At 39.0% G+C, this 18,529-nt stretch overlaps 1 protein-coding gene across 3 annotated transcripts in view; it reads left to right on the top strand.

Moving 5' to 3' along the window:
- Positions 1–18,529, top strand: part of TRHDE (thyrotropin releasing hormone degrading enzyme) — a 222,979-nt gene that overhangs the window by 105,394 nt on the left and 99,056 nt on the right. For 2 of the 3 annotated variants that reach the window (XR_003921685.2, XM_030003019.2), the window contains one exon: positions 17,447–17,512. The exons of the other annotated variant lie outside the window; for it this stretch is intronic. Coding sequence is in view for 1 of the 2 variants with exons in the window: in XM_030003019.2 (XP_029858879.1) it covers positions 17,447–17,512 (66 nt within the window). In the remaining variant the exon portion in view is untranslated. The remainder of the gene's footprint in view (positions 1–17,446; positions 17,513–18,529) is intronic. 3 annotated transcript variants of the gene reach the window in all.

Here is an 18,529-nt window from a genome sequence, read left to right as displayed (position 1 = left end):
AATACATACACCACAGTGCTTATTAGCTGGGAAACTTTAATTTGTGTTGAATTTATTTGGAATATACTACAGTGATTGTAGCCAATTACATTCAACACATTGAGTGTTATTAAATGTTATACGTGAACTTGGGAGGCTTTCAGAATTGAACAAGAAGATTTGAGGTTTTTTATTACTATTTATTTTGTGGCAGTGTCTGAATTGTATTCGACGCTTTAAAAAGCAGAAGGATGTGTAGTCTTTGTCCTATTGAAACTCTGTAGAAAATTTGTCAAGTACTAAAGTTAAATGTACTGGTTTTTTTGTTCTTTTTCTATGTGTGAGAATTTTTCTGTCAGCTAGTGAAAACTCTGAAGTCATTGCTGAACAGTGAGAATGGAGGAACTGCCTTGTGGGGTGATGAAAGGATATGTATTAAAATCGGACAATTTGAAATTGTATTTCAATGAATAGAAAGCCTTTTGGCCAGCTTTGGGACTGACTGAACAGCTTCTGTGCAGGAGTGAAAGGGCTGCATGCTTCCACCTTCTCCATCATATGACTAAGCTTGCTGTTAGCGTATGGCCCAAAAGCTGGTGCTTTCCATCATACCACATGATGATTCTCTGCTACATGGAATCGTGTGTAATGCTCTGCCTTAATTTCATGACCAAACCTGCTTGATGTGTGGTGCAGAGGCTGCTGCCTGCAGCCTTCCGCTGTGAAGGCTGTACGGGAGCTCTCTGCTGGCGATTTGGTCTTTTGACTATCATCCTTGTAGTTGGTAATAACTTTTCGTTGCATCATTAGCTGCCTAACATGAGACTGTAACAAGACAGCAGCAGCATAGCACTGACTTGTCTACTGAGCCTCCAGTTTATCCAGTGCTCATTCTGGGCTAAAAAAAGAGGTGTATCCTCTCTTACAGTCATCAGTTATTCCCAGTCAGCAATAACTTCAACTTGATCTTCTTCCATTAAAGGATCTTATGCCTTTAAGGATGGGCAAATGAGTGTGTGTTTGTGTATGTCCATGTAATAAGTATAGAATGTACTATGCAAACACAAAATACTTAGGAAAATATTTTAAAATGCTGGGGTTGCTCAAAAGCCCAAGTAACGTTTTCAAAAATCCCTTACCTGGCTTTGAAAACATTACTGTTGGTCAATTAAGCTATAATAGCCAGCAGCTTTTAGCATACTGAAGTCTTCTCGTTGTTTAAATGTTTCAATCATGTTTGCTGGTGATAGCTGAACCTTGGTGGGTTCAGAGGCTTATCTCATATCAGTATCTTAACGTTTCAAGCTAATTATTCTTTCTAATTAATGTGATAATAGTAATATCACCCAGTAAACTGTAATACTTGACACTTATCTTTTCATCTTATGAACACTTTGCAAAAATTAAGGAATTTTCATTTACATTGATGTGACAAATAGGACGGTAGGACACATCTGTATACTTTAGCTATTTTATGCAGGCTAATAGGATCACTCCATTTTCTGTGCAGATTAGAGTACAATCTCTATCTTGTATCTGTCCATTTAAAGGTTCCTTTTTCAGTGTAAGAGTGGCCATGCCCAGTGGATGCGGCAGCGTCTCCACTCAGCTTCTCTGATGGCCAACTCTCCTGAACCCTCGGGGACACTGAGTGTGTTCATAGCAGGGCCTGATCCTGTAAGTTTTGAAGCCAGTTACCAGATCTAGCAAACCACCTTGAGGAACGGCAATGGAAGAATTTGCTTACACACTTTCATAGGTGAGGAGACTGAAAGACCCACTCTTTCGCCCATGAAGTCTTTGTTTTCCTGTCTGATAATCAGTTTGACTGTCTGCTGCTCTCTGTAACCGTTCATCCTTTTGTTTTAGATACAAGCCATATCTAACAGGAAGAAACTTTCCTAAGTGAATTCATAGGCTGCTCTTTTCACTGTTTCTGTATCTTCCTCCAGGCACCTGACACTGTTTCCTTCTGAGGATAAATTAGAACAAGTTTAACATTTTGTAGATTTTACATTGTTTCATTCCTATGTAACCTTGTATGCATGCATGCATAGCTTGGACTTAAAACGACCAGGGAATCATGCTCATTTATTACATAGCTAGAACATTTGGATATCCTTCTAGCTCTCTAGTGTCTGCCAATATAAATACTGCGATGTATGGTACGTCAATAAAATCCAAACTGTAAAGTTATACTGAAGGCTGTACTTGGTCAGACATGTGCTTAAATATTTTCAGGTGCCTCAAAGCCCTCCTTACACAATGAGCCCTGCTGGAGGGATATTGTTGCTGGTGTTTCTGGGATGGCTTTTTGGTTGTTTGCTGACCGATTTTTTAAATTGATGTCAAGTATTAAGTTCTCAGGAATTTTTTCTGTTGACTCTAGTAAACTTTGGATCAGAACTGTCAGTGAGGACTTTTCTACTGTCTTAAATAGAATGCTCATTTTTAAACAGTCTAGCATTATGTGCAGTATCTTCTTCCTACATTTTGGTATGGGTTTTTTTTCCAGTCTCTTAATTTTTTTTTTTTAAATGTCCACTTTGTGTTCCCTGGGACCTTGGATTGTCTATGTGATCTCTTTTCTCTCTTCACAATTTTCTACATGATATTGAAATGATGAAACTTTCTCCCATCTAATTTTTTTCAGTAAAATGAGAGTCGTAGAATGTGATTGTCATTTCATTGTCTTTACTGTCATCAATATGGCATAAATCAATCAGACACCATTATAGTGCCCATCTCTGCTAGACACTCAGCTGTCATTTTAAAGACATGCCTCTTCTTACACGCTTCAGAGATGACCATTGAAACTGTGCTATTTAAACGCCTCGGAACTGAATATATTTTTCATTTCCACTTTCTTGTCCTCGGTGATTGCACATGTTAAGAAATCTCATGAGATAAACCCCTCAAGACTGGTATTCAGGTAATCCCACAAGCAGAGTGAAACAGAAACTACAGCCCAGCAGCAGATAATGTTTTTCCACTTAAGCTGTTGAGGGTAATGTTTGCCTCTTTCAAAAGCATCATACTAGTCATTCTTCAGATAGGAGCATGTCATCCTCCACTAGGGCCACAAATATGTAGAGAAAAATGAGAAGTCGTGATAGTTCATTAATAAACAGTGCTGGTAGATGATTCAAGGCTCTCAAGTTACATCAGAGAGTGGATATGTCTTCCTAGTGCAGCTGGAAGTGAGATAGTGTCCTCCCACGATGACGGGAAAAGTGGTTATATCCCAAGTGCAGTAGGAAATACAGCCTGTTGAACACAAGAGTGGATCTGAGAATTGTTAAATCAAAGCAAAAAGCGTGACAGCCTTTCCACACCAGAAATAACTGACAGCAGGAATCATAGCCCTGGAGAGCTGCATCAACAGAGGAGGAGAGAGTGCAGCAAGAATAACGTGAGGAGCAACAATCAGCAAGGAACAACCGGCTGTAATAAAATGGAGAAGGAAGACAGCTGCATCTCAAAGGGAGCGGCCAGACCCCGAACAGTGTGAGGGAGAGACATCCCAGACAGAGCTAAAGGAGTCATAGCCCTAGATGAGCAGTCACAGCCAGATAAGAGAAGGGATGAAAGGGCACCAAGGACACTGTAGAGAGCCAGATAATACCTGAAGTCCTTTCTGTCAGCCTGCTGCATGCTTTGAAGTGTGCTGGTGGAAGATTCTGGCAGCAATCAGAGCAGGCAAGACCAGTATGATGGAGTGTAACTATAAAAATACCCCCAATAGAATATATCTTGGCAAGTGACAAACAATAATCAAAACAAGGAAGAGGATGACTCAAATAGGGAAGAATATTCCTTTTTTTCCTTCCCTGTAAGCAAAATTAACTTCAGCAGTGAGCTCAGTTACTGGCCCTGGCTTTATAATGCAAACAATTCATTATTTCCTAAACCTTTGTATGTATAATTTCCTTTTCCTTCTTAACTGTATGCCACTTCTTTCAAAATGCCTTTTCCTGCTTTCTGTGTGGAGTGATGGAAGAAGGATATATTTCTAACAGTAATAAAGGGAGACCGTGATCCCTGCCTCCTCTCAAAGGTAATGTTCTGCGTTAGGAAATCTGTTCAACTAAAAATTTGCACAAAGAAAAATGCTCAGCTTCCCTGTATGTCGCGCTAACAGTTCTGACAAAGGAGAATTTAAGAAATTGCAAGCAGTGCCTTGCTCACCTTTTTGAGTGTAATTCTCTTTGAAAATTTACAGCATAATGTATTCTGCAAGAATGTGGAAGAGCAGGAGGGCTAACTGCAGTCACTGGAAAGGCTTTCTAAAAACTTTGTGATTTTACTTTTGTTGCTCAGGCCCTGGGAAGGATATTGGCACTGTAATGACAAAATAAAACAACACCCACCCCCCCCCGAAACATGTATTCTTCCCAGTAAGACCAGGATTAGTATCAGAGAGAAATCCACTCAGTTTGTGAGTGCAATGAAATTGTGACAATGTGCATCTATGAAGTCGCCACAGAAAAGTGAGAGCAGCTCATTAACAGTGAAAGAAATACTAGATAAATACTTATAAATAGTAAAATACAGTAAAATAAGTTTTACTTTTAGTTATTCACTTAACTAAATCAATAACATAAGATGGTATCCAGCTAGTTAAAAGTCTTACAATACAATACAGGTGGCTTTACAACCCACTCCCTTACTGCAGTATAAAGGGAGAGCTTTTTGTTCTCCCTGACTGACTGAGCCGTGATGTCGTCTGTGAATGCCATGAAGTCCTGGGTGCGCGTTTGCGTGATGCTGGTTTCTGTTCCATGACTTGCAAGTGCAGCAGGTCAGTGCCCAGGGTGCAGAAGGAGCCATTGTAACAGAGGAAGTATCTTGTAATGAAAAGAATTTCTTTCTGTTTAGATAAAAAGGTTGAAGGTCATTACTGCTTCCAATATGAAAGCCATGGAAGCTCAGAGTTGGTGAAACCCTTAGGTTCAAGTTCAGAGGAGCCCCAAGAGTGCCTGACTTAAAGTATGTGGGCTGTCCCACTCCAGCCGGTGGGTGCTAGCACGTAAAACTAGGCAGGTGCCTCAAGATACTTAACATACCTCTCGTAAGGCATCTGAGCACCTTCCTGACTCAAACCAAACTGTCATTAACCTTTTACACTGTTCAGTGTATGCTAAAATAGTATTTTCTGAAGAAGAAACGTAGAAGCCACTGTGTGTGGTATATAAACAGCTACACACCTACAGTGCTTCAGGAGTGTTATGTTCCCCATGCTGGGGAGAACTGTATATGAGTTTGGAAATAATAAAAATGGAGCACAAATGTTAATAAAAGCATTTTATTTTAAAGAAGAGCTCATTAGACTAGATTGCTCAGTCAAGGTAGAGCAATTGGGAAGACGCAACCTGTTGTGGTACAAGACTGTCTTTTGCCCATTCCCCGTAGAAAGGCAGCGGCAAACTGCAGCTCCCAAGGGCTGGAGGAGGTGATCAAAGCAGAAACGGCAACGGTGGCTCAAGACGCTGTGCCCTGCCATCATTCCTCATACTTCTGTCCCCGACAGGGAGTAGAAGGAACAGAATGGTGCATCTGTGTCTCAGCTGTTTCCATGGCTTAAAATAAAGTGTTGATAAAGGTGGGTGTACACGGAGGTACCAGCCTACACACTGGAGTTCCTGAAATGCATTTGCCTTTCCTGCTGTTCTGGATCTACTTTGTAACGGTTATTTTCAGCAAAGGGCAAAGCAGAAAGTACCTCTGTAAGCCTGTACAGGTAGTTTCTGTTTTTTCTCTGAAGGAGTCCAAAAACCAATGATGCCTGAGTAAAGGCAAGGGATAACTTTTGCTGACACGCGTCCTAGTTCAGATCAGTAAAATGAGCAAAAATTACAAGTGTTAAAATAACTTGGAACAAATTGTAAGAATTAGAAATAGAAGATAAACTGGAGGTAATGAAAGAGAGTAAAAGGAAAAAAAAATTGACATAAAAATATGATCCTTCAGGCCTGCAGGACTTCTATTCAGGAGGGAACAACCTCTGCCACACTGTTTTGTTATTATTCTTGTCTTTTAAAGGTATGTTTAAGTACTGGATAATTTCTGAACCTTAAAAGAGGTATTCAAAGAGAGAACGTAGAACGGCATGTTTAATTACAGTTAGTTGCAAATCAGTCTTAGGCAAATGGATTGAGATTCTTATGTGGTATTTAGTGAATTAAAAAAACACAAATATAAATTTTCATGCTTCATGGAAACAAACCTGGTCAAACAGACCTGATTTCAATCTTTGATGAGATTAAACGTGTGGTTGGTAAAGATAAATTGTGTTGAGACTTAGACTTTTAAAATCTTTGTTTCATTATGGCATAATACTCTAGTTAAAAAAAACCAAACAGTGCTATACCATATCACTACAGAACACATTGGCTGGATTAATAGATAGCTATCAGATCATACTGATCCCCAAGGTAGTCTTCAATGGAGAATCATCTAAATTCTGAGTTTTATTTTACCTAATTTGCTTTTGGATTCTCTGTGGAGCTGGTTGGTAAAATGGTGATGCATTTCCTCTTTGAAGTGAAGTAACTGTGACCATGTAAATACTTCTGTAAGTATTCATCATAAAAGGGAAGACCTTTGTCCATTACTCCTAATGGAAAACAGGGATTTGTGGAGCCTGTTTTATTATTACAAGAGTTTCTTAGTACAGAGGATTTTAAGATGAACTAGTTTATTCACTACTTACTTAAATTTTGGTGATGGCCTGCCTGTGTAAATAATTTCATTAACCTCTTGTGTTTGTCCATCCTTGAAAACTTCCTCATATGAGCAGTTAATGAAAAAATATAACGTGCTTTTGTCCTTGTCAGTGGTGTCAGAACATGTAAGAGAGATTTTGGTGGTGAGGCGAAATAAAACTTGTTGTAAATGGAGTTCCGATAGCATTTTGTCTAGGCAACTGATACTTTTTACTATTCAAGGAAAATGATGTGACAATATCCACCTGAAGAACATGATTAGTTATGGTCATTTACCCCTGAATTTTGTTCTTTGTGTCATGTTCCTAAAATTTGCAACAGAATTTATGTCTAAGACAAACATTTCGCCAAAGCTCATCTTACCATCTGACCATTTTGGTATTATCCAGCCCTAGAACAGCTGTGTTTGTCAGAATAGAAAATGATTATGATTTCCCAGTGAAAAGCTCTCCTTGAATATAATGTTGCTTTTTCAGTGATGTTTTGGCATCAGATAAATGGCCTCACAATCTATAAAAACAACATAAGATGCCTTTATGCATTTTTAATGATTTAGCACAGTACATTACAGGTTTATAGGTATATTTGCTGATTTTAAAAGTATTGGCTCATCCACACTCTAAGTAGAGTTTTAAAAATAGTGTAAGTTTAATTTGCTTATTAAAATATATCCTGGTTTTATTGATGAGCATCAACAGCACGTTAACTTGTGGGTGTGCTGTCGTGGTTTAACCTCAGCCGGCAGCTAAGCACCACGCAGCTGCTCGCTCACCCCCCCACCCCCCAGTGGGATGGGGGAGACAATCGAAATAAAAAAAGTAAAACTTGTGGGTTAAGATAAAGACAGTTTAACAGGACAGAAAAGGAAGGGAGAAAAAAAAATATATACAAAAGAAGTGATGCGCAATACAATTGCTCACCACCTGCTAACCGGTCCCCAGGCCAACTCCCCCAGTTTATATACTGGGCATGACATCATACGGTATGGAATCCCCCCTTGGCTTGTTTGGGCCAGCTGTCCTGGCTGTGTCCCCTCCCAAGTCCTTGTGCCCCTCCAGCCTCCACTGGCAGGGCAGTGTGAGACGCTGAAGAGTCCTTGACTGAGTATAAACACTGCTTAACAACAACTAAAACATCAGTGTGTTATCAACATTCTTCTCATCCTAAATCCAAACCACAGCACTATACCAGCTACTAGGAAGAAAATGAACTTCATTCCGGCCAAAACCAGGACAGTGTGCACTGCTTGATAAGCAAATATCAATTGGAAATTCTGTATTACTTTAAAAAGTGAAGAAGATAAATGAGGGACTTTTTTATCTAGTCTCTACTGTTAAAATCAAGTAGGGATAGTTTTTTTGGACTCCTTTTAATGAATGTAGTCCCTTACTTTTTAACAATTTAGTACCAAGTGCAGGGAAGCCAGTCAGAGCCAAATTCAGCCAAGTACATACTTACTTGCTTAATTTTATGTGTGTAAGCTGTGGAATTTAAGTTGGGTTGCTTACATGCTTAAGGTACTTCAGTGTCACTAAATGATGGCCTGGACTAAGACCTTCAGGATTAGGCTCGTATTATCACACTTTGTACTAGTATGCTGCATAGTTTGCATATACCTATCTCCGTCCTTACTTCTTCTTACGGCCTTTACGTGGGTTTTCCAAAGGGAAAGCCTCTAGGAATGCATTTGAACATTTTACGTTTCTGCCACAGGGCGGAAATCATAGGCACGTGTTTACTCATTTACATTCTGTTATCCTCATCAAATAAGAAAGCATTCATACTCATCAAATTCACATGCATTAAGCTTCATTTTTCTTCTAGTATTTGGAGGTGCCGTTGGAGAATACAGAAAATAGCCAAGCTGGTGTATTACAGTGCTCAGTTTCTGAAAATGAAAGAGGGATTTAGTGCTGGTGACTCATGATACAGTCTAATTAATTCCCTGAAAAGAATTTCTCAGTGAGTACTTCTGCAGTTCCCAGAGATGAGATATTTTGGATAGAGACAGCTGAAGAATTCCAGAGCAGGCTTTGCAATTATCTCCGCTGTTACGGCTTGATAGAAGGACTTCAGCAGAGGTCTCTCAGGAGCCCACCGCAGTACTGTGTTGTAACTGATGGCATGAACAGGACACTCTTGTTCCACAGCTTTCAGGGAAAGGCTGCATACCATGAAAGACGGTTCAGATGACAAAGATGGGAAGGTAAAATCCATTTCAGCATGACCTTCTGAGTGGGAACTGAGGAATGGTTGGACTTCTCTTGGGGAAAAAGGAAAAAAGCAAAGAGGGTATGGTGAATATGTTTGCTTAAGGAAGGACAGTTTAAATGCAACACCTGGCTTTGAAAGTGGTTACTCAGTTTTCAGTTGTTCTTAGGGATGTTCAGAACTTAGGGATGTCCATTGATTTGCTTAAGGTCACACCAGTCGCTCAATAGACGCTACAGCCAGACTTCTCCCATCTCGTGGTCCTCTTCTTTAACGTGCTGAGGGTAACAAGTCAGTTAATTCAGTGCACTACATGTACTGTAACGCAGCAGCTCAGTTGACCAAGTTTTTAAATAATTCATTTACACACATATACACCATTCTGTATCTACGTTTGAGCAAATTCTGCAGATGTGACTTAGTCAAAACATATTTTTTGTGTTCAATTTCTCCAGGATTTGACAGATTTCATTTTGTTTTTTAATTTTATGTAAGAGTTCTTTTTTAAGTGTCACATTTTTGCTACATGTTTGATGTACATTGTTCTTTCACTTTAATTCATGCTGTGTTTTTCCCAATAAGCTAAATTTCATGGGGCATCCAGCTGTGGTTGCTTAGTACCAACAAAGAATGATTGTTTTGGAAAACGTGACTTGGATATTACTTGTTGGCTAGTGTTCACATTACAAAAATAATGTGCAAATGTGCATTCTTTGTATGAGTGCTTGGTAATATGCTCTTCTAATATTTAAAATGAACTTAGAATCACAGAATTATCTAAGATTTTGAGAAATAAAGAATAATGTATGAATTTAGGAACTTTGAACTGAAATGAAATTATACTCATTTACTTAAGAACCCATTTGATTGTGGATACCCTTAGGCTTCTATTTGACAGAATACTGTAAAAATATCTTCAACGTTTTTAAGAAGAAAAACCAACCCGCATGCTGCTTTTATTACATTTGCAGTTCTAAAAAATCTTTCTTCAGCACATTTCATGAAGAAAAGATTTAACTATTATTCAAAACATATTAGCCAAAATTTGAAAGTTGTTGTGTGATCTTAAGTGATTCCGCTAAGGTAGTTTATGCCCGACTTGAGTGTATACAGGAGGTATGGCTCTGGCTTACTGGGTGAGGGGCCACGTCGTGGCCAAAGTGTAAAAGGGGGACTCAGATTTTTAAGGATATAGCGGAGAAGTGCAATGAATTATTTGTATTGGACTTTCCTGCTGAAGAATGGGTTGATTCCCATGCTCAGTTTAGTCTTTGTAACAGATAGGTTGTAGGAAGTGTCAATTTGAGGTAGGTATATGGGAAACAATAACTAAAAAGGTGAATTAGTTTTTAGGAAGTCTGCAGAGCTGGGTGGCATCCACCTGCACCTTCTGAAGGTAACCAGATGTGGAGCTGCAGAACTTCTGGCAGTGGGTTGTAGACCATCCTTACAACCGGCCACTGTGCTGGAGAATTGCTGGGGTAATGTACGGAAGGGGCTCCAGGAGAAGTCCTGGGAGCTATAGGCTGATGAGTTCAGCTTCCTTCTCCAGCTGGGTGGGGACTTCATAGGATATAAAGAGTAAGATAACTGAGCGTGTGGATAAACACGACAGTCTTGCCTGGACGTAACTGCTGCAAAGGGAGATTCTGTCTCACTAACCAGCTGGAGTTCTTGGGGGGAGTCAGCAGACACTGGATTTAAAAAAAGTCTTTGACAAGGCACCTCGCGTATAGCTCAGGGTAAGTAGTTGAAGGAGGAAACTATTTAATGTGTGTGACTCATGACCGATTCATTAAATAAAAGAATACTAGTATATGTCAGGTATATATTAGTAGCTATCAAACTTTGTATATTGATTCTCATCTTAAATCAGGAGCTCTTTATGAAAGAATGGTACCTTTGTGAGTGCCTGTGTGTGGTCTGAGCCTTGTTTCAATCAATGAAGATGAAGGTGATTATAAGATATTATTATTGATAATAATAATAATAGCTCTGACAATAATATGAATAAAAATCTAGTGTAACTGAGGTAGAGGATAGAGTAACTCATATTTCCCTTAGCTAGAGAGAAAGTAACCCTAATCTTGAACTGCAGGGATACCAGCATACAGAAAAATAACTGTAGGCCTCCTATCTGCGTCCCATTGTATTTGAAAAACAAGCAGAGCTATTACATATTAATCAAGACTGATTTTGAGCTGACTACTACACAATAGAAGAATGTTAATAAATCACCTGTATTCAGTGTTGGTTTTGGGATTTGTTTTTAAATGAGAGAAGAAGCAGCAAAATGGATGGGTGGAGGTTTTGTGGAAAATTGATATATTAAATTTTTTAAAATTTTTTTTTAGAAATTCAGTTACGTAGTTTTTGTTGGTAGTCCAGTGCTCCTCTCCTCAGTAGCTCACTCTGCACTTACACTTTTGATACCACAGTGGTGTTTTTCATACCAGAATACTTCCTGATTTTAGCTTTTATGTCACAAAAGGGATCGTTCTGAACTAAATCAAAATAAACAGCTTTCATTCCTATAACAAGGATGGCAAGGCGGACATTCAGTGAAGAAGAGGTATATTGAGGTCTGTGTAATTATTATTACTGATATGTGGCATTACGTGGGATAAATGGATAGGTGAGCCTGCAAGGTGCTATCTCAGACTTCGCAAACTGAGGGAGGTGTTTTTGCAGTGTTTGCGCTTTCCCATTTTCTAAGGTTGCTCTGTAAGTTGCAGGATAAAATATCTTCAGAGGGATTCATGCCATCTCACTTGGGATGTTCCCTGTGTAGGCTCCTGCAACCGACTCGTCCCCTAACCTCCCTGTATCATCAGTGAAGATAAACAGGCACTTTTAGGGTGAAATTCATCTGTCCTATTTTAGGTACGTGTCTTTGGAAGAGATGAATCAGGATGAGCTGAAGTGCTTGTTTCTCTCTCCGCTGCCTTTAAAGGGAGTCTAGGCAGCTGGCTCAGCTGTATACAACGGAGGAAGCATCAGATAGCTACAGTGTAGGCATCTGCATTCAGTCAGATGAATCTCAATCCTATGGTTAGAACAAAACCAACAAAACACACAAAAGCAGAACCAAAAATAAAAAAGAAGTTGATGTTCTAGGAAAAAATGACAAGTTTTGGTGGGAAGGAGGATGGAAGAGCAATGCTTTTTCTGGGTCAGCCTTTTATGGTCTCTTTTCATTCCCCCACTCCAACTCATTTACAAAACCATAGATTATTTCACCCTCAAAAGAGTCAGCTGTAGTTCACGGTTTCTGTTTTGTGTTGGTGACATTTTTCTCTCATGAGCACTTTTTAGAATTCAGACATAATTTTTGGTCCTTAAAAGAATAGTGCTGAATGAGTTACCAGCTCAGTTGTATCTCTTCACACGTGGCCCCTTGCCCTTGCCTCCTAGCTTCTGCATAATCCTATGTGCTGGTTTACTGATTTTTGTATTGTTCCCTTCACTGCAACTGCTTCACCAGTTTGTTATTTTAAGTGCTTTTCTTTGCGGTCTGCTCGGTACAGAATATCCACCTTCAGCTAGAAAGCACTCTCTTCAGGGCCCTCTCTCAAATACCTATCGTTGCTGGTTTTCTTATATGAAAGTATGACAAGGTAGAATAAACTGAGATATATGTTATTCAACTGTATATATAGAAAAGGATGGTGTCACACCAGTTTTATATCTCCGCAATTCAGAAATTCTTGGGAACTGCTTGCTAGTACAGAACTTTTGTAAGAGAGTGGGGAATCAGTCTCTGTATGGCCTTTGTGGGCAGTGCAGTTGAATTCATCTCACCTCACTTTAGATGTCTGCAGTGCAGATAAGTACATATAAGCTAGTCACCCAAGGCTACTTTTGGAGTAAATTACAAGAGATGGGTGCTTTTAGGGTATAATTCTCCCATCTGGAGGTCTCCTTTAAGATGAGACAAGGTGCACCCAGAAGTGACTGGTGCTGTCCATTGACTGTAAAGGAAATCTAAACAACTAAAGTAATTGTAGACACAGATGCTACAGATACCTGTATTGAGTCAGCTGTATCCCCTCCTATGTGGCTGTATAACAATACTGTGTTGTCTGCAGTAGTCAGATTTTTGTGGGTTCACGCATAAGACTTACTTTTTTTTCCTGTTAAAGAAAATTCCATTTGGTACTTTCTTTTGTATAAGAAATGATTACAGGATGCAAGTTGCAAGTGAAACAATTAATTTAAGAATTCAGGTATAATAAAATTGGATCATTCAGTAAGTCAGAGAATTAAATTAACTTACAGTAATTGTGACCGGTAGTGGTGCCACAGGATCAAAAAATGTAGGAGTGGGTCTTTAAAAATTAGTTTCATTTAACATTATTTTACATTGGCATGGAGAGAATTTGAATGCCTTAACTGTGACTCTGCGTTTTGTAGATTTCAAAGACAAGCTCAGCTCACATATAAAGGAATTTTGCTCCTAATTTTAGTTATGGATGGTCTTTAGCATGGTGTGAATGTGCAAACAAGTTTCTTCAGGGAAAGGAAGAGCATAAACTTACAGCACTTCAGCCAGCGTTGGCTAATTGCCCATGAGCACGCCTTTTCCCCAAGAGCACTTTGCAGAAAAAGGCTGTGTATGCAGTTAATTTCCATGGAGTAGCCAACATGCTCCACCTTCCTTTCCTATAGCGGTGGAGTCACAGTGCTGAAGAAGTTTCGACTGTGTCATAGGTTATATGAGGAGCATGCTGGGTGATCTTCGGCAAATAATTTCACTATGATGTGCCTCAGTTTCCCTTTAATTTGCAGGATATTGATATCAGTGTCTTACGAAGCACTTAAGAGATCTGCTAATGAAGAGTGCTTCACCAGAGCCAGGTAGTGCCATTAATCATTGACTGAATATCTAGTGTATTTGAGTAGACTTTTATTAAGATGGGGTACAGTAGCTTAAGGTGAGTCAGATTTTCCACTGGCAGGAACATGGGTACGTTTTTTGAATAGGAAAGAATTGCTTTCCACTAGACCTGTTAAACCAATGTGTTTTACCTCTTGAGGAGGTACTGAGTCATCCACTGCCTGGAGGAAAGCACTTAAATCATCAATAAATAGCTGTTCTGCCCTGTAGGAGAGCCGGGTTCACTTCCTAAGACTCCATATGTCATTCCTCGGTTGGACAAATGTTGGCAGAGCAGAAGTGGCCCTGAGAATGAAATGGGGAGCGGATCGGTTGCATGTCAGGGCGTTCAGGGAACGATGCTGACAGGTTCCAGAGGGCATCCTTTGCAGCAGGACAGATGTGTTGTGGTTTAGGATTTTTCTGTAGGTTTAGGTCTAGGTCAGAGGAGCTTTCAGAGGGTATGGAAGCATAGGTGCTCTGGACTCCATCTAGTTCACTGCTTGCTAGGCAGATAGGCAGTGAAAATGCTAGCACATTGGGCCGTTCAGATGACCCCAAGGCTATGTCTTCTATTACTCCTGTAACTGAACTTACTGCACATACCTTCTTTACCTCCCAGGACCCTCTGGTAAGGGTCATCGTCCAAGCTCCTCTTTTTAGTAAGCCCCTCTTCCTTATGCCAGTTACTCTGCATACCTCTTGCTTTTTATCCTTCTGCCTGCAGACCTATTTCTCTTCATTTCCCAAGGGCCAGTATTTGCTGCCTTTCCTTCCCAGAGCTGGGAGTGTATTCATTGCTTCTGCTCGTACGAATGTATCACTGTCCTCTCTTCTGCCTGCTCTTAAAGTGCAAGAAAGATTAAATGAGTGGTTTCCTCCCTTTTCTTCCTCCCATTTCTTTTCCCTCCACACCAAGGGCTGCATTTACTCCTGTTTCTCCTCCCTTCTCCCCAAGACAATTTTTTCCTCTTGAGGTTCTCTGTTTTTGTTTTCCCCTTTTTCTTTAGAATCCCCTTCCCCTTCCCTTCCTAGCATTTGCTTTCCCTGTGTGGGGAAGATGGCAGAACTGGGACAAGAATAACGTTCTGGAAACTGTAAGTAGGACTTCTGGGTTTTCTGAAGGTAATTAATTGGTGGAAAGTACTTCTGAAGTAGCTGTGAAAAGGGATCGATCCTGAGAGAATAGTCCTGCCTTCATGCCTTGGATTTCTTATTCAGTCTTTGCTTGCTTTTTTATTTTGTTTGCTGTGTAAAGGCCAGCCATAGTTCCATCCAATGTGTGGCTAAATGTCACCTGTGAGAGGAATTCTATAATTTTTTTACGTGTATCTGACAGTTCTTGGTCTCTGGATAGAAAAAGACTCTGTGAGCAACATCATATGAAGGTACTTGCTTCCTTGCTTCTCACAGCAATCAGTAGAGTTAAGGTGCCTATATAAATATATGTCCATTGCTACAATGTGAAATCTAAACTGTGAGAAAAAAACAAGGAGACCCTGGAATACTAACAAGTGAGTAGGAAAAGGGATGTGTGATGAGTGAAAAATGTCTTTGTTGTTAAGGTTTTAGGCTGATCTTTATATATTTTTGGTTCTGCTACAGATGTTTTGGGTTGCCCTGCCCAAGTTACTTACAGGATAAATAGGATTTATCTATTTATTAGATTTTTTTTCTCTTCTCTTTATCTGCCATGACAGATTTATCTGCTGTTTATCTGCTTAAACATCTCTGAGAACTTTACTCATTCTGTTCCTCTAGTAAAATAAGGGTAATAATGCTTCCTGACCTATTGTCTTGTCTGTTCAGGTAATAACCTGTTTCGGCAGGGATTATTTTCTATGCTGCTGTGTGTTCCAGCCTTGATTGGTCTCCCAGTAAGATTATGTACCACCATAAAAACATAACATAGTTGTTAATAATGCAAACACCGTCTTTTGGCTTATCCACTGTTCAATTCTTCTAAGCAACTACAAACGTCTCGTCAATTAATGATTTTTTTTCTTTGTTTTTTGCTTCAGTTACTTTGCTAACTATATATTATTTGTTGTTGCTGCCTATGTGAAGAACTTGTGGCATTTTCTTACAATTTCCCAATAATTTATGAATCTTTTTGATTTATGTCATTATTTCAAATGTTGGTTATTACAGATAATCCCTTTGGTACTTCAAAAATAGTCACTGTACAAAAAAATCAGTGGAACATGTGTAAAATGGTCTAAAAATTGGACAACTGTTAAATTCCAAAACTAATCTGAACTTTAATCTAGCAGGAAAATGCATAAAATCTTGTTTTGAAAGCTGAAGCTAGAGAAATTCAAATTAGTAAAAAGATGCACATTTTCACTGTGAGAGTAAATATTAGTGTGACATGTTATGTAGTACTGTGAAACATTTTCGTGTTCTTGAATCTTCCTAAAATAGATCCTATTGTGTAAAGAGAAGCAATAGGGTTTTTGCTTAAATTACTGTTTGACCTCTGTTAATGCAGGAAGTCAGATTACATTGTTGTAATAGTTCTTTTGGTTTTAGAACCTTTGAATTTTTGAATCTGTGAAATGATTTGGGTTTTTCTATTTTCTAATTGAGCATTAGCCTAATTCCTGGACCTACATCTGTAGCTGAGGTTGTTGAGTTCTAGCATAACATTGTTCTTACGGCCTTTGATTCACTGTCTTTCTTTAAATCAAAAGTGTCCTCCCTCTCGTGCAGTGATCAGTACTAAGTATAACATTTGGTTAATGGGATTGGAAGGCTGGTTGTCTTGCAACTGGATTGCAAAGTAGGATATTATAGCTAGATCATCAATCCGGATCTGCAAAGATATTTCTGCTTGAAATAGAGCGCTTGTGCAAGGGGAAAATACGCAGCAATTGTGGTTCTGAGAGGGAGTGAGAAAACAAAAGGAATGCCTTAAAGAAAGTGACTCTGGCAAGTGTCTATCTGTTTCTTGGTGTCAGTACTGAGAATTAGAATCACCTGTGAAACAAAAGAAATTTTTTAGATCTCTCTGCTTTGCCTGAAGGGGCAAAGGGATAAGAACTGGTATAAGTAGAGAAAGAGTGTTATACAAGTACTTACCTCTTTGCATGACAGTCTGGGAAGTAAGCTGACTATTAATAAGTCAAATACGTATATCTACATCTTATAATATTCTTATGAAAATGATCCACTTCCAGATCATCAGATCTTGAAGGCTTTTACAAAGGAAAGTAGTATCACTAAATCCTGATTTACAGTAGTATAATGGAGGTAAAAATATTATCACTGTGGTCGAATTTAGCATGGACATTATTTTTTGCCCTCATTTAAAACTGTGCAGTACTGCTGAGTGCACAGAAGGGCTGGGGGCAACCAGGTGTGGAGCTGACACATCCCTGCTCCAGCAGTGGAGAGAGTGTGTTTTATGACCTGTGCCTTATTCAGTATATGGGGCAGGATATTAACAATGCCAGTCTACTTACTCGCTTTTCTTTGTAAGCATTTGCATTATCTTCTCTCTCTCTTTTTCATTCCAGCACAAATAAAGATTGTATTGATCATGTGTTTCCAAGATGATAGTGTTGGATGGAAACGCCTACTTCAGATTGTTATTATTGTGTAATGTTGATATACAAACCCGGTAACTTCTTTTTTTCTCTATCATTTCCCACAGGGTGCAGCTCTAATTCGAATGTTGGCTAACTTTATGGGTCACTCTGTGTTTCAAATGGGCTTACAAGTAAGTAAAGGCATTTCTGTCTTTGTGTAGGTGTGCATTTCTAGCAGTTTCTCTTGCTCTCTTTTTTCTTTTAAAACTATATTTGCATCTATTTGTGGAAATGCTTCTTTACTTCAGGACCATCTGAGGCACCAACACGTCCCTAAAGCTGAATTTGATGGAAGACATTAAGTAGCGTAACACACATTGCGGTGCCGCCAGTTTCACCTATATTTCTTGGTGTATCAAGTGATTGCGGTTTAACTGGCACATTGTTTTTTGTCCGTTTTGTGTAGATTGCCACGTAAACCCCATTTTGTCCATGTGACAGCTGTGTGAAGGGCTAGCTGAGGAGAGAGCTACTTCTTTTCAATTACATTTGCATGCAGGTATAACAAATAATAACAAATGATGTCAAGCCAGCTAGAAAATACACAGCCCTAAAACTAGTAATGCTTTTCAGATAAATATTTTTGCCTTCCCTTCCCCCCTAGCAAAATCCTTGAGTTTTATTTTTATCTTTGATAAGCATGGAGTGCTTTCTGCCTTAACGATGTTTTGAAAACTCACTCTGCCTTTTAAAAGAAATTTAGAGAGGTAACATTTCTGTACAGAGAAAGAAATTCAACATGCTGATTACCAAGGATGAACTCTTTTCAGCAATAATTCAGTGCAAATGAGTGTTTCGTAAACTATTTAAAAACAAACAAGCCAAAGCGTAAAAAACAATACGACTCCCTCTATTCCATTGAAATCTGCTTGTGTAAATCATGTTACAGGCAGCTGTGATTGATGAATTATGTATGATGCAGCCTGCTACTTAGAAGCGTCCTTTAAAGTAAATTGATGTTCACCTGAAATACAATTATGCTAAGATGGAAAGAGCAATCAATCTTATCTGTTCTTAGTAAGCTTTTCATTTTGAAATTTAAATAAACTCTGTCTAGGATCAGGTCATTTTTTTAACAGAATAATTCTACCTCTAACCAAAATAAATTGGAAGATAAAATATAAAACAAAAGTTAAATAAATGCATTG

The sequence above is a fragment of the Aquila chrysaetos genome, chromosome 26, assembly GCF_900496995.4.
Source record: "Aquila chrysaetos chrysaetos chromosome 26, bAquChr1.4, whole genome shotgun sequence".
Taxonomy (NCBI): domain Eukaryota; kingdom Metazoa; phylum Chordata; class Aves; order Accipitriformes; family Accipitridae; genus Aquila; species Aquila chrysaetos.
Note: the sequence above shows the minus strand (reverse complement) of the source record. Positions and strands in the feature narration are given on the sequence as shown.